The sequence below is a fragment of the Zootoca vivipara genome, chromosome 6 (assembly GCF_965207765.1).
Source record: "Zootoca vivipara chromosome 6, rZooViv2.hap1.1, whole genome shotgun sequence".
NCBI lineage: Eukaryota > Metazoa > Chordata > Lepidosauria > Squamata > Lacertidae > Zootoca > Zootoca vivipara.
The window spans coordinates 58018857-58035544 of record NC_142589.1 but is presented as its reverse complement, the minus strand read 5'-3'; the positions used below and the strand labels follow the sequence as shown (position 1 = coordinate 58035544).

Here is a 16688-nt window from a genome sequence, read left to right as displayed (position 1 = left end):
CCCACATCCAAACTCAATACATCTGTACAACAGATCTCACACAAGAGACTTGCTGCCTATCTAGAATTTTAATTTGAAAGACATGTTTGAACTCCAGAGCAGCTTACCTGATAAAACAAAACTGTGAATTTTGACATGCAGTCTTCTGAACAAAACTCCTCCACCTTGCCCCCAAAATGATTCTGAACCAGCTTGGGAGATGTCTGCAAACAGTAGCTACACATCTTACAGTGGTTCCCCCAACGTTTGGCTAAGTCGTGCTTATACAGCAGCTTGCAGCCTGGAACAGCACAAGAGAACAAACAGCAATCAAGTAAGATTTCCACCTCTACTCCAGTTCTCAAAGTAGGACAATATACACAAATAACAGCCAGCACAGACATCCCTTGTGAACAAAGCAGCCACAAGTAGTAATATATGGCTACTGCCTAAAGGCTACTTTGTGACATATTGACTTAAGAATAAGCAACAGGCTATTTTGCCCTTGTAATTAACAGAATAGCTCCTCAATGAATTAGATAAATTTAGATCCCAAACATTGTGGTTTTACAACCCTTGCCAAAATGTAACCTCAAATTCATATTTTGGGATTGAGGATTGCTAAATCCTCAATAGAGACCTGTTCCTGTGGCAATAGGAAGCTCCATGGTCTTGGAACAAAATACTTTGGGACTGAAGTTCGAAATACACAATCCAGATCTGTCTCTTCTTACCCTCACTACAGAATGACTTGTCAATGCCTGAGAATCGCACAGTCTCTTTGATAATCTTCTCAATCTTGCAGTATTCACACATCGACATGACACAATTTATCTTCTTATACTCGTCGCAGCAGGTCTTGCCACAGAACTGGAACATTTTGCCCTGCAATTAAGCAAAAACACTTTGGTCAAACTGAAGCCTCCAATGCCTGGCTGATTCAGGAGAGCACATGCCACCTCATCCTTCTTCAGTGGGAATGCAAATTTGCCCACTTCCATTAAATGCAAATTGGGGCTGAGTAAAAAGCCACCATCCCACAGAAGTGTGAGAAAAGCCTAGAGTAGAATAGTGAGCAGGTCTGGCACCAGTGGGAAGTCAATCTGGGCCCTGGCTGAGGCCCCAGAACTCAGAAGAGTCCCTCATTGGCCCAACCTGCTGTCTGTCTGTCATGAAACCTGGCTGGTGACCACTATACGTAACTCTACCTTTTCTAGGCTCTAAGAACCAAGGGGATCTTCTTCTCAGAGCCTAGAACTCTCAGGGCCAACATCTTAATGCCAGGCACTGCCTCTGTCATCACTGCAGTTTGTCAAAGCTTAATATTTTTATATTAATATTTTTTTTAATCTAGATTGAAAAAATCTTTCTAGTGACTATGGTTGAGGCATGGGCATTCTCTTGGCTACCTTGGTGACAGAGAAGCTGCTACTGCTGCTGCTGTCATTTAAAGTCTTTTTTTTTTTTCAAAAGTGGGGGACAGGGAGGAGTATCAAAATGTGCCAAGAGTCCCCTGAGGTCTGGTGCCAATGCTGGTAGTGAATGTAAATTAAAAAAAAATGCAGAAAATATAGATTCAAATAAGAAAAATAACAACTTTCTACATCTTGTGGAGGTAAAGATACGCTCAAAAGTGTGTGGGCCAATATCTGCTAAAATCTCAGAACTCAAAGACATGGCTGAATCAATTTGCCCCAAAAAATAATCGTCGAAAAAATATACAAAAGGGGATACAGTGCAAATCAGCCCACTTTGCATTTTGTATACAAGTCTCAAATGTCAGCTTTCCTTGGCGCAGTGTATTTTAAAACTAATTATTAAGCATGGAATACACACAGCCTTGCCTGTCACTGGGCATCTGGTCCACAATTAGAGCACCCACGTGTCCGGCTTCAAGAGGTCTGTGAACAACAACAACTGGCAGGTGCCAATTACCCTGTAATCGAGCAGTTCAGGCTTGGTTGCAAACAGGCGGCTACAGTGTTGACACTTGAGTTTGACGACAGTGCGGGCAAAGGTAACTTGCTGGGACTGAGCGGCGAGTCTCTGGAGACCAGCTGCGGCCGAGCTGCTGACTGAGCTGGGGGAAACCGTGGAGGTAGTGCTGCCTGCTGCTGAAACCGTGGCTCCTGAGGGGATACTGACAATCACTTGGCCCTGTGACAAGGGCACCACTGACGAGTTCATTCCTGCAGGCTTGTTGAACAAGTTCTGTTAAAGCAACGGGATGGAAAAACCTTACATCAACAGGATTTTCTGCCAAGTTTGAGAGGTTCCTAGCGTAGGGTCACCTTTTCAAAATTCCAGGGAGGAGCTAGCAATTTTAATAAGGATTGCAATAGCAGCCTGCTAATCTCTGGAGGTACACCCCACCACCCCAATTCTCTGCGCCACAGCCAACCTATCCCAAGTGTCCATGCTTTTCTTTCCTTTAAATTGTTCTCCATCTGTGGAAAACAGAACTCTTAATTCTTGGGAAACTGATCTCAGAAAAGAGAATCATGGAGAACAAATGAAGACACAGAAGTCTGGGGTTATACCAGTGTTATACCATCTCCATTGTCTTTTTGGTACCTGTTGAAGTTTTTCCTCTTTCAACAAGCCTTCAAAGTGGAGAAGTTTTATCCTAGTTGGAATCCATGTTGGATTTGAAATTGTTTTTATACTGTATATGCATTGGTTTTCCCCCAGAGGCCCACCCCCTTTCTACTTTTTTTTTAAATGCCAAGCGCATAAAATTGAACATGCACAAGTTAAATATGTGCAAGTTGAGAGCTTACTCTGTGTGTGTATGCAGGTGTGCATATTATGAAACCACCTCAAGATCCTTCATAGCAAGCAATTCTTACATTAAATATTATATTATTAATTATTATGATTATTATAATTTAACTGGCACATCTCTGCACTATGTCTATTAACTGTATTAGCACTCTTATCAGGATGAAACATAGCAATGGAGAAGCTAGGGGTCAAAAGGAGAGGGAGTATGCCCAAGGAAAGATTGGCAATGGCCACAAGTCCAGGAAGGGTAATGAGACTAGCACATCTGACAAGCCCACTGAGTAACTAAACTGGAAAACAGGACATACCTGAAAAGCCACCACGCAGCTATAGCTGCAAAAATTGCGTATGCTGCCATCTGACATAGCGAGGTGATACTGAGGGATGGCTGAGGTCTTACAGCTGTTACACTGAACCTGGACACCTGCCAGAGAGAAAAACAAACATAACAGAAAAATCATAGTGTAAGAAAGTTAATGTGCTTTAAGGTCTCTTGCTTTCAGAAAATGTATATATGAAAAGGACAACACAACATTTACCTGAAGATGTGACCATTTTAACTCTGTGTGCTGACAAGCAGTTCACAGAACAAAAGAGCTCTGTTTTCCCCACATTATTTGTGCTTTCAATCATCTCAGCTGAAGATCTCAGAGATTTACACAGTGCGCAGGGAGTGATTTTTGCTGACTTCTGTAGAAAGAGGAACAACAGATTTTTCCCCCTTCTGAGAGCAGACAGTGTTAACTTGCCCACATAGCTCACTTGCAGGTGAAAGAAATAGGTGTGTCACATACACAAAACAGAAGTGAACTTAGTATTTATTTACTAAGTCAATTTACACACCGCTACATAAAACATCTTCAAGTGGTTTCCAAAAAAGAGTCAAAGATGCCAAAGTAAAGAGTCACAGACTTGCAACAGTGTATTTTACAATAGGAAACAAGAACAGCCCGAATTTGCTTCAAGGGGCTGAACTACATGACTCACAGACTCAGGTTTCTAAGACTTTCCCAGGAAAGTCACTTTGTGAGAGGATGATCCTGCAGCAGGTTTAGAGTGCAAAATTCTCTAGAGCTGTTCACCTGTGCAGTATGGCCAATACCCATCTGGCCTGGAGAAATAAAAACAACTGGTGGTAAGCTCCCCTTTCCTGCCCACTACAGGTTCTCTCAAATTTTCCCCTTGTCTCAATAGACAGGAAAGTAGAATTCTGGCCTTTATGTTAAAAGCACTCCCTCACCTCTCCTATCTGGCTGCTCTCCACAGACACAACTATAAAACAAGTTTCATATTATTGGTGGTAGGGTTGAGGCTCCATGCAAGCCTAGTGTGCATTAAAACAGTAACAGCAACACACACCAGGAACCAAAGAAACAAAGCACAGACCTGTTTGTATGCAGTGACACACGTTGAACTGCAAAACTTTTTGGACTGCCCCTCGATCTGAAGCATGTGGCACTGGCCTGAGGCACTGTAACAGTAACCCCCACAGTTCTCACAGCAATTCATGGTCAAGTTGTTTGCTGAGCGGAACTTGGAGAAGCAGGCGTCACTGCAGAGTTTGTGCACAACGTTCTGGTAATTCACTTCATGCCGAATCTGAGGGAGCAAAAAAGCCATTACATGGGAGTATTCCAAGGCTTTCTTTCTCTCAAATTAATTATGCATTTGGATTACAGCATTTTCCCCCCCCCTCCCACCTACCAACCCCTTTTGATTTTTTTTTTAATTAAACAAGATAGACTTACAGAAGTGTTTAAAAACTGGCAATCCAGGCAAGAAATTTTTGCATCTTGCAAATTTTGAATTTTCTTATAATTTACTTACTTAATTTGTATACTACCCTCCATCCATAAATCTCAGGGTGGATCAAAACAGAAATACTAGGCATTGTGAGTGAATCATACTTACGATAGGCATCAGATTATTTGTCATGAAAATTAAAATCAATATTCTAAGATCCCCAAATGAAGTAACTTTCCAGACTTGCTAAAAGTTTTGTTTCAGCGTGAATTCTGATTAAAAATTAAGCAACCGAGCAAACCCATTTTTGCTTTTCTGAACCACAAATGCAAAGAATTTCAGTGATTCAGGAGAATTCCACTGGAATGAAGCAGCAGAAACTTGGGGGCGAGAGTGGGAAACAATACTACATCCAAGAAGTAGACTCTAGCACAGCATTCCCCATCCCAGCTTGCTTGCTTCATCCTAACCCATTACTGATTCCAGACACTGTCTCAGAAATTCAATGGCCTCCTTGGTTCAAGATGCAAGTGATAAGAGGAGAATGCCATCTGCATACTGGTGACAGCAAACTCCAAAACTTCAGAAAATAGGGCTCTTCTTTGGAACTGGATTCTATTCCATGGTGGCTATAACTGCTCTCACCTGCCATCGCCCTCACACTTGCAGATGTACAAGTGCTCTTTATAATTTGCAACTTGGAAACCAACCAATGAAGTTAGACAAACTAGTGATTTGATGAAAGCAATATGCAGAGCTTTATGGCTGAGTGAGCACTGAATGTGGCTTTTCCCACACCCAAAGCCGATTCACTAATCACCTGGCATCCTGACCCACCAAACATTTAGAAAAAGGGTTTGCAAATTCAGTTACCACTGCATTCTTCTGGCACATGCTGCACTTGGTGGAAATACTGTTTGTGTGAATGGTGACAACAGGCTTCCTTTTCAGCTCGTACATGGATAGACACGACTGGCTGCAGAAGTCCTTGCTGGAGTTAGTGTTGTCAAACTGAGCGGTAATCACATCCTTTGGATTCAGAATGTCCCTAGACAGTTTTGAAAGACGAAGGAATCAGGTGTTCAACTTTCACAAACACAAATTTACACCCTCCACAGACCAGTGAGGTTCTCTACAACACCAATGGTCAGCATAGTGGTTGTGATCTGTCTAGCTAGCATGTTCCACTTTACAAATGGAGCAACTGGTACCAATGAGTGTGACCTGCCCTGACTGCATCTGAATCACAGAAGTAAACCCAGGGCAAGCTTCAGTTACTTCGCGGGTACTTCCAGGGATGTACAAGCTCTGTATCAACACTCCCACAACCAGAAAATGTCTTCAAAATTGATCAAGAGGAGATATATATAGCGTGTGTGTGTGTGTGTGTGTGTGTGTGTGTATACGCGCGCACACACTCACTTGCTATATATATATATTCTCTTGACGGTTAAGTCCAGTCAAAGGAAACTATGGGGGGTGGCACTCATCTCGCTTCAGGCCAAGGGAGCCGGCATTTGTCCGCAAACAGCTTTCCAGGTCATGTGGCCAGAAGGACTAAACTGCTTTGTGACGGAAACCAGAGTGCATGGAAACGCCTTTTACCTTCCCCGCTGCAGCGGTACCTATTTACTTGCACTGGTGTACTTTTGAACTGCTGGGTTGGCAGAAGCTGGGACAGAGCAACGGGAGCTCACCACCATCATGCAAGTTCAAACCACTGACCTTCTGATTGGGAAGCCCAAGAGGCTCAGTGGTTTAGACCACAACGCCACCTGCGTCCCTTCAAATTATATTCCCAGGGCTGTTTACAAACTAATAATATTAGTGCTATGTTTCTTTCCCTTTTCACAAAAAATAAAATAAAAAGCAAAAATGGCTAAGATTTTTTCCATTCCTTCTGCTGATCGTCAGTGTCAAAAGTCTGCTTTGCAAGTATTTTATTTTCCTAGACTTGAGTACATGGGTGCTTCCAGACTGTCACTACCTTTGGGGTGAAATTCAATCACATACCAGCAAACCCAAGTTACAAAACTGAGTTGGTGCTCTTATGCAACAAACCTCTCCCCCCCACCCCACCCAAAGTGGACTTTCTGCAGCAAAGGGAAGTGTGGGATAACATGTACTTGACACAACGCCTTCTAAACTCCCCACAAACGATTCAGAATGATATGTTGCACATTTCAAAGCCTCAGAGCCCTTACTTTGAGCAGCTGGAACAGGTTTTCTTGGAAGAAGCTGGTGGTCGTGTGGCTGGTACAGTATATCCCGTGAGGCACAGTGTGGAGCAGAAGAGCTGAGTGGAGCCTTTCCTCTGATAGGCTGTTTGCCCCTTCTGTAGGATCTTCTTACAGCCTGAACAGGAAACCCGAACAGCCGTACTCGGGACTGAAGGAAGCAGTTTGTTCATGCCAGAGGATGGTGTGTTAGGTGGGAAATTGGAAGTCAGCTGTGGAGCTTACCAAGAAAAGAGGGAAGAGATATGCTGCTATTGAGGTCATCTTCAGAGGCTCTCCTCCGGGTGCTCCACCTTCACCTGAGAAGAAGCAGGTGGTGACCGGAGGGGGGGTGGAGCTTCTTGGTTGTCCCACCTCATTTTTAGAAGTCCCTCCCCAGACAAGTTTGCCTGGGGCCAATGATGCTTTTTTGTAATATATTACTGACCTTAATAACTGATAATACACAAAACATAAAACAGAACTCTGCCTCCTTCCCTATATAAAATAAAAAATCACTACTATTACCCTTCTGCTCCAATTGCTCAAACAAAATACAGAAAGCCAATTCTTCCAAGGCACAGGTAGGTAGCCGTGTTGGTCTGAGTCGAAGCAAAATAAAAAAATTCCTTCAGTAGCACCTTAAAGACCAACTAAGTTTATATTTTGGTATGAGCTTTCGTGTGCATGCACACTTCTTCAGATACTTCAGATATCTGAAGAAGTGTGCATGCACACGAAAGCTCATACCAAAATATAAACTTAGTTGGTCTTCCAAGGCAATTAGTATATAGTTATGTACTACTTTGGAAACTGGACTTGTGAACAGGGAGAAGTCAAATTACTGGCCACCAATGCTCCATTAAACTATCAGTTTTCTGTCTCCCTTTCTGAGTCCTGATTTTCTGTGCTGAGCGACTTATCCACAATTAATAAATCCCAAACTGTCTGCACCCAATCCTCTTCTGCAGAGGATTCAATAGATTCCCATGTCTGTGCTATCACTAATCTGGCAGCTGTTAACAAATTATAAAACTTTTTTTTTGCAACGCCTTTTTAAAATGTCCCTAGGCTTTTAATTTATTTAAAAATTCTCTTTTGATTTCTGTTATTTATCTTGCTTTTTTAATTTTCCCTGGAAGCATTGCTGAAGGATGGCATAGCCATCTGAAGAACAGGAGGGGCAAGCGCAACCCTTTTCCTTACCAAGAGGGCTGCCACTGACTGAAAACACAGCACTGATCTTCAGTTCCCCTTCCTGAGTTTTTGGCTGCTGGCCATATTCCTGAAACAAAACAGCTACAGGTAAAATTCCAGCCACTGTGATCAGCAGTACTCAATCGATCGTATAAATCCTGGGCCACATTTGGAATAATTGTGCCCTAACTCCAGTACAATAGTATTAGTAATTAACAATTCACTTACTAATCACCTTTTGCAAGGCCCAGACTCACCAGCCCTGCTGAAGAGGCTCCTCGTGAGGCCGGAGGAACATCATCCGGCTATTATTTTATTGATTTAATATGCTGTAAACCGCTTTGAGATTTTTATTTAAAATGTAAAGCGGTATAGAAATTAAAATAAATAAAAAATAAACATCTCAAGGTGATGTATAATAAAACAATCCTCCCTTGGGCTGGATGCCATGACAGATCACTTTCCCTATGCAGTGTGCCGATGTCAGCCACCTTTGATAAGAATGGCTCACCAAACTCCATTCCTACTTTTACTCTCCTCCATGCCCCTGCCCCACTTATACATGCATCCAAGATACTGCAGACTTTTCCATGAAAGAGGGATTCTGAAGGCAACCATAAAAGCATCCAAAGAGCTAAGAACGGAGATGCAACCCCATCCCTACTACCACTCAATATCTTCACCATACAGCTTCAACCCAGCAGCTGCACTTATAACACAGGGAGACAGGTCAAGGCTAGGCAGTTTATGTCCCATCTTACCTCAGTATTATCTGGTTCATCCTTAATTTTGTTCAGCAGCCCCTGCTGAGGTGCAATAGCTTTATCGTAGTCATTGTCCAAAGGCTCTTCCTTAATTCTAATATTTGGTGCATAGGAATTCCCCAGCTCTTGACCAACCGATTCCTTATTAGCAAACAGGTAGCTAGACTCCTAGCGCACAAGAACAGTAACTTCAGCAGCATACACATTTGGGAGACAATTTCCCCATTTACCTCTGAAATTAGCTACAGTTCACTTTCCCAGTTTTTCTCTTCTCCGGCAGCTTTCCCCATGACCTCTCCTCTTGTCCTTGTTACCCTGAGTTTCTAGGTCAGGAAACATCTTCTAAGTTTCCTGACCTAGAAACTCCTCTCCCACATTCCTTAGTCCACTTTCTCTCTCTTACACTTGCCTTTCCTCCCTTGCTGCTTCTCTCTTTCCTAGGCTCTTCTACTTTGCCCGATATAAGATCAGAGCAGCTCACCGAATGACAGTCCAGGACCCTTCAACTAGCTCCACTGTTCTGTGACACTATGGCAGCTTAGCCAACTATTAGCAGAGGGTTCAGCAGCAGCACGACAAAATCTCTACAATATTCCTATTCCAAAAATATGCACTTTGATATGCCAATCAAATAAAGGCCCACAACTTACCCTGAAGTTAGTTTCTGGTGTTTGTGGTGCCAGCTGTGTCCGTAATGTTTCATCCACTTGATTAGTAACTAGGGAAAAACATATTCAATTAGCATCCCTTTGGAAAGCAATTCTCTGCAACCCGTGGACTACTGCAACAATGCAGGGGTGGGGAACTGCATTCGGCTGGCAGGCCCGATCCTGATCTTCCCATTTCTCCACCCACTGGTGGGCGGTCAACCAACATCATGTAACAACTTCACTCACTGTCAGCACTAATCAGTTGAACAGCACTATCAGTGAACCCCACTTGTCAAGGAACAATTGGGAGCACATGTTAAAGTTTTTTTTTAAATGTTCCTTTGCAGCAAAATACTTAGCTGCCCACATTATGTCATCAGGTGTAAGACTGGTCAGCATGGTTTGGGGGGAAATGGACTCAGAGGCCAAATTAGAACCCCTGTCAGGTCTAATTAAGTCTGCAGTCCAGAAGTCCCCACCACTGCAGTACTATTTTGTTCATCAGTTTTTTCAAAAGTGGATGGAACCGAGTATATCAACCAAATGCAGCTATCCATGAGGCAGTAGTGAGGCAGCAGAATCTGAGTGCCATTAAGATCTGTCCCATGGTGTGTAACCCACTGGGAATTTCCTTGAAGATGTTTCACTGAAATAAGCAGAAACTCATTAAGTTTAACCTAAACCCTAAGATTTGCTCTCCGCTTAACCTTAGCAAACAAAGTGTTACCTGATTTATCAAGGAAACTGCTTTTCAATCTGGAATCCATTTCCTTCGGCATTTTTTCCAATCGTTTGTCATGCTCCTGAAAAGGTCCTTCTCTGGCTTTCTCCTTAGTCAAAAAAATATCTTTAGCATCATCTCTTCCTATGCTAAAATCTTTCCGAACAGACTTAAATACAGAGGGCCCTTTGTCGAAAGGGGAAGAGAGGTCTTTCTGAATCACATTTTGCATCTGTGTGTCTTTCTCATTGTCCACAGCATGATCCCGAACCCTCCTCATATCTCCCCAAGTATCCTCAGGGCGCAAAGGGAGGCTATCCTTTGCAGGAAAAGTTTGCTCATCCTCATTGTCACTCCCAACAATAGGAATCCCTGTAAGATCCCCAGAGTTCAAGAAGTAATCACTGTCAACCAGCAAGGAGTTTGTAGATCCTGTTCGATTCTGCATTCTGTACGGTATGCTATCGAAGGCAGGGGTTAGGTTGTGAACAGTTTTCTCAGACATTTCTGTAGGTACAAGCTCACCACCTGGAGAAGGAAGAAGAATCAGATGCTTTCCAAAACCAACATATTTACAATATGGAAGCAAATATAACGATGAGGATATTGTTTTGGGCTTTCAGCTGGATATCACAGTTTGTAATTTTGATGTTTTGTATTTCAAAAGTTACTTTTTGCAGTCTTGTGACCGGATGTGAAAGCGGGAAGGAGACTTAATAAAATAAAATATTTATGTGTGCCCCAATATATTTATTAGACTTTAGGAGATGGAATAATGTCCTTAATCTGTCATGAACACACTGCTGATCAACTTCTTTGGAGGACTCAAAGTTCCAGTACGCTGAGAAGAAACAATTAACAATGTTCTTACCATTCTAGAAAATTCCTGGTTCCAGTCTTCCTCCCCACCCTTGCCCCAACAATTTGCTGTTACGTCCAAAAAGTACAGACTGTAGTTAACATAAACTAGAGTTCATTGAAACAAGCGAGGGTCAAACCACAATTTATGCTGCACCCTTAAGACTTGACCATGAACTAGTATAACAACCAAAATGGGGCACTCATTTCACCTTTAAGGCTGCACACTATTTGACAATTTTAGAAAGCTTTGTGCCAAGACCTTAAGATAGCTTTCTTTGGTACATACAGTCAGCCTACATGTGGTCAGTGTGTGTTTGTGTCCCCAACATACAGCTACTTACACTGATTCACCAGACGTCCTAGTTCTCACTACTCTTAATTTGCACTGTTCCACAATTTTAGAGCTCTCTGTGGGGTTATCAGGAATTGTCACAATTACTGCAGATGGGTGGAGAATGCATCCCCTCAATGGTTTTGCAAGGTGTCAGTATCAGAGATTTGAAATACATGTAGCAGCTACCAAACTGGGTTATTAGTTAATGATCTGGAATATTTTTTGTTACTTACAACCCCACCACTTAGTGACTGGACTTAAGCCATCTGGAACTGGGATTCTGGAATATTATAATTATTATTTATTTTTATTATTAAAGATTTTATTGATTTACAGAAATATATGCAATGTCTCTTGTAACATTTTTACAAATCGGTTTCATTTGTTGAGACATTGGGAAGAAAGAGGGGAATAGAAGTAGATGGGGGGAGATGGGGGGTCAGGTGACGATGTTTCTATTTTACTTAATATATGTGATTCTGGAATCTTTTAAGAAAGAGACATAAACTTTTAACTCATAAAGAAAGGAGTTTCTGAGGAGGAAGGAATCTTTTGTAAATAAACAAATAAAAGAAGCACTTACGTTTTTCTGCTATACTCCCAAAAACTGCATCAGCTTTGTCTTCATACTGCAAAGAGAAAAGGAAATTATTTAGTCACATAATTTTTCATTTATTTATCTATTTGTTAAATTTCTATGCCGCTCTTTCATCCAAGAATCACAGGGCAGTTAACAATATAAAACACAAGAATACATGATAGGAGACAAGTATTTTCCTCTTCCAGTTACCAAATTCCCAATGAAAAAACTCACAACTTTATAATGCAGTTATCTTACAATTCAGCCTTCTACACAAATGAAAGAAACAGAATGTCTATTCCTACCAAGACTGTCTTATTTTATACAGAAAGGTATAATTAAGGATTAACCAAACAAAATATATTCATTCACAACATGAAAATATTTAGCAACTGTTGATAATCCAATGATTTAAAAAACCTGGTGGTTTAAGAGATAGTGGTATTTCATGTTGGTGCACCCTCAACAAAGTTCAGAAATTGGAAGTTTACAGACGCCCCACCCCATGCCCTGTGATTAGTAACAATGCAGGATTGTCAGAAATTTTGTTTTCTTACATTTCTCTATGCACCCACATTTTCCTATGGTTTTTCAGGTCCATATCGAAATGGGGAGAATGGAACTAAAGAGAATACCCACGTCAACCTGGTCCTGTGATTCCAAATGAAGTTTCTGAACCTTAGTGTATTTTACTAGAGGAATCCTAGGAGTTGACAAATGCCAGTTCCTTGTTTGTTTCAGTAGCTGACAGGAGAGGTGGTTTCTCTGTTTAACATTAGTTAAACAGTGAGAGATGTTTCTCCTCTGATCAGCTGTGTTTGATGGTATGGTGCAGGCAAAGTAGTGTTACAAACCTGGCTTTCCAATGCTGAGCACTACTGCTGTTTACCAAGAGGGAGAGGGTGAAGGCAGGAAGAGCTCAGTATGGAGCCAATCTGCTGTTCCTGTTGTTGCACCTGCATCAAACTATGCACACCTCATCCTCCCAGTAAGCGTAATAATAATAATAATAATAATAATAATAATAATAATAATAATAATAATAATAATTTATTATTTATGCCCCGCCCATCTGGCCGGGTTCCCCCAGCCACTCTGGGCGGCTTCCAAAAAAACAGAAATTCTAAAATACAGAAATCCATCAAACATTAAAAGCTTCCCTAAACAGGGCTGCCTTGAGATGCCTTCTAAAGGTCTGGTAATTGTTCTCTTTGACCTCTAGTGGGAGGGCATTCCACAGGGTGGGTGCCACTACCGAGAAGGCCCTCTGCCTGGTTCCCTGTAACTTGGCTTCTCGTAATGAGGGAACCGCCAGAAGGCCCTCGGAGCTGGACCTCAGTGTCCGGGCAGAACGATGGGGGTGGAGACGCTCCTTCAGGTATACCGGACCGAGGCCGGTAAGTGAGACTCACAGTTGGGAAGCCAGGTACGCAACACCACCCTGCCTGCATTGCTGCCTCTAACGTAGTAGGGTTGAGAATGGTACTGTTATGGTGTGGTACTTGTAGCTGTGTTTCCTAGTGCCATAACAATGGTTTCTGGTAATTAAAAATGTCAAAGCATTTTTGAAAATAATCTACTCAAAGAGGTACACTGGCAGGTGGGGAATGTAGCGGCCTAATTATTCACATTTCAGTGGATTTGTAGACCAGTGCTTCTTCCCCTCTAAAAGGCACTCACAGGGTCTCAAGTTAGACCAGCAGTATAAGTGCTAGCAATACAAGTGTTAGCAAACTAGAACACACTGTAAAATGTACAAGCGACGACTACAACTAGCTATGTGTACAAGCAAAGTAGAAAATATTATAACAGAAAAAGTTTAACCACACTTTCACTTGGCCCGTATTTTGACTGTATTAATCTTACCCGCTGAATCGGATCTGATCAGATTTGAAGAGATTCTGCTTAACCGAGCTTCAATTCAGTGGGTAAGATCAGATTTCACAAGGCACAGCAGTGGAACAGAGAGAAAAGCTTTAGAGCCTAGGGAAATTAATTGGGACACAACATGATCATAATATGACATTGTGAGAAGAAACTGTTTCCTCATAACATGTGTTTCTCTCATTAATGAAAACTTCAGTCCTGCATATAATTTTGTGTTGTGGTATTTTTAAATTTGACTATTCTCTGCTCTTAACAGATACCATTAGTCAGGAAATACTCTGTCATATTGGTCAAGGAATATACACTCATGTTTTGGTTTTTATATTTCAAACCTGCAGTGTCTCCCATAGCACTGTTAACTTATTTTCTTTCAGTGTGTCAATTTCTCCTGAACATAACATAGGAATTTATGTACACTTTGAGAATAGTCTCTAAATCTACAGTTCTAGGAACATCATCTTCCAATTAACATTAATTTCTGATTCATTTTTTCAGTTATATTGTGAAATATTAGGACTGTAAAACATCTATTGCTGTTTTTTAACTGTGTATTTTTTTGGTCTCTACTTAATATCATTTGATTGAATTGACCACATTCCTTCAAAGTTGTCATTAACACAGGGTAAAAGGATCTTCATTTATTAATAAGACAAAAACTATCTCCTGCTCTCTTTATATGTCTGTACAAAAATCAAATCTCTGGTCCGATTTTACTTTGTATTCCAAAGTCAATTTACCTACCCTCATGTACCTATCCAACAACCTAACATATTCATCTTAACTCTGTCTGACAGACATTGTTAATTCTTCAATCACAGATGAAGAAACATCAGATATTGAAGTCACTTGTGTTATGGCTCCACTTGTTAATGTTCAAAAGAAAGGATTGCTCTTTTGCAGCATGTCTCCAAAAACGATACCAGCCAATAAAACATTATTCGTCATCATTACAATGGCTAAGTTCACATTCGAGGCAAAGCCATAGCTGGGGAAACCAATCATGGTTTCTTCAGGAAATATGTCTCACAGATAAGTAAACAATTTATGGCTTGTTTCCCCAGAGCTTGCTTTGTTTTCCAGCTGCTGATCTCTCTGTAGCTTAGCAAGCATATGGGGTGGGGTGTCCTAATAAACAACAGGTAAACAAGACAAGTGGATTCAGACAGAGCATTAACCCATAGTTTAAACAAGCCATGGTTTCTCATGCTAGTTTGTTGCCAGAAAACAAACCATGATAAAAATGCAGGTCATAAAGTGACATTCTATTTTTTGTATTTGTATTTTTATTGATTTTATTGTAAACAGTATAACAGGTAACAAGAGGTTTAGCAGCCAGCAGATTTACAATTACACCAAGGGTGTGATGTATTGAAACTTAACACTGTGAGACACCTACCATAACGAGATTAACAAAAAATAGCCATTCCAACATAAACCATGAGTCATTGGGTAACAATAACCAGCATTGTATTTCTTAATAAAGCTAATACTGTAAACAGAAACCAGATGTCAAAGTTATCATGTTTTGCCAAACCCTTAATCACTGCATGATGGTAACTTGAGTGTTCTGAAAGAGCAATATCCCATATTCTTGACCACCATCTCTCTTTGGAGGGCCCATCTAGGGCTTTCCCGTTTTGAGCAACTTCTAAGCGTACAGTGGCCAGTAATAAGGAGATTAAATCTTTGTGATACCTTGGGGTTTGTCAGACTTTCAGCTGTCAAAAATCTTTCAGAAAGACCAGGTGCATTCAGATGCAATATCAGAAATTCAGGGGAACCAGGCCAATTTCTTGTAATTGTAGATGAATAAAAGCAAACGTATTAGACACAATGCTAATTTCATCTACGATTAAAAGTAGTAAAGGCTTAATGAGGCTCTGTAGAAAGGCAGCAGTGTCAAGACCTAACTTTCAAACCTTCATCCATGCTCCACTGGGAGCATAAAGCAGCATACAGGATAATCACACCACCAATGCTGTACTGAGTATAAGAGCCTTGCTGAATCAGGCCAAAGGCCCATCTGGATCAAACTGTTTTCACAGTAGCCAACCAGATGCCTAAGGGAAGGCCATAAGCAGGACACTGATGCAATAGCACTCTCCTCACTTATGACACCCTGAAACAGGAATTCAGAGATGTACTGCCTCCAACAGTGGAAGTGCCTCCAATAGTGGAAGTAGGACATAACCATTGTGGCTAGGAGCCACTCATAGCATTCTCCTCCATGAAATTGTCCTAATTCTCTTTTAATGCAATCCAAGTTGGGGACTGTCACTACCTTATATGAAAACAAATTCAGGAATCTATGCAATGTGTGAACAAGTTTGCTTTTGTCTAACTGGAATCTTCCAATATTCAGCTTTACTAGATGAAGTTGGTTCTGGCATTATGAGAAGGAGAAAAGTATTTCCCTATCCACCATCCATGCATGTTCTCATACGAATCAATTGTGTCCCCACCCTCACCTATTTTCTTTAGTTAAAAAGCTATAAATGTAACCCATCTTCATAGGGGAGGGAGTTGCTCCATCCCTTTGCTCTACAGCAGGGGTTGGCAAAGTTTTTGTGGCTTGGGCCAGTTCATGGTCCCGCAGACGCCATGGTGGGCCAGAATGAGTGTGCGGGCATGCATGCGCAAAGGCTATTTCCGGCACTCCTTCCGGCGTGGAGGAGGTGTGCGCAGCTTCCCATTGGTTGCAGGAGCTTCCTGCAGCCAATGGGAAGCCGGCCAGCATCGCAGAAGGTGGTTCCTCACTCTGCTCCGCGCCGGTTTAGCACTGCGCACAGGAGCCGAACGAGCGGGCAGCGGGGGTAAACAACCCCCATGGGCCGCTTGTGGCCCATGGGCCTTAGGTTGCAGACCCCTGCTCTACAGTTCACTTTTGTCTCTGGTACAACACATTGTGAGCATTATACTTTCCAAATCTGCTTGAATTCTAGTCTTGTAATGGGGTGGGCTCCCGTTGCTCG

At 41.7% G+C, this 16688-nt stretch overlaps 1 protein-coding gene across 11 annotated transcripts in view; it reads right to left on the bottom strand.

Annotated features, from left to right (window-relative positions):
* ZMYM4 (zinc finger MYM-type containing 4) overlaps positions 1-16688 on the bottom strand; it is a 50338-nt gene that overhangs the window by 17470 nt on the left and 16180 nt on the right. For 6 of the 11 annotated variants that reach the window (XM_088672262.1, XM_035120509.3, XM_035120514.3 and 3 more), the window contains 13 exons: positions 11833-11878; positions 10061-10582; positions 9334-9401; positions 8681-8851; positions 7929-8007; positions 6711-6963; positions 5380-5554; positions 4150-4362; positions 3303-3453; positions 3072-3187; positions 1915-2190; positions 714-864; positions 108-280 (listed from right to left, as the gene is read on the bottom strand). In XM_088672262.1, the coding sequence (XP_088528388.1) occupies positions 108-280; positions 714-864; positions 1915-2190; positions 3072-3187; positions 3303-3453; positions 4150-4362; positions 5380-5554; positions 6711-6963; positions 7929-8007; positions 8681-8851; positions 9334-9401; positions 10061-10582; positions 11833-11878 (2394 nt within the window). Of the gene's footprint in view, positions 1-107; positions 281-713; positions 865-1914; positions 2191-3071; positions 3188-3302; positions 3454-4149; positions 4363-5379; positions 5555-6710; positions 6964-7928; positions 8008-8680; positions 8852-9333; positions 9402-10060; positions 10583-11832; positions 11879-13695; positions 13813-16688 lie in introns of all 11 variants that reach the window. The other 5 variants (XM_035120503.3, XM_035120510.3, XM_035120513.3 and 2 more) reach the window with 1 other exon arrangement.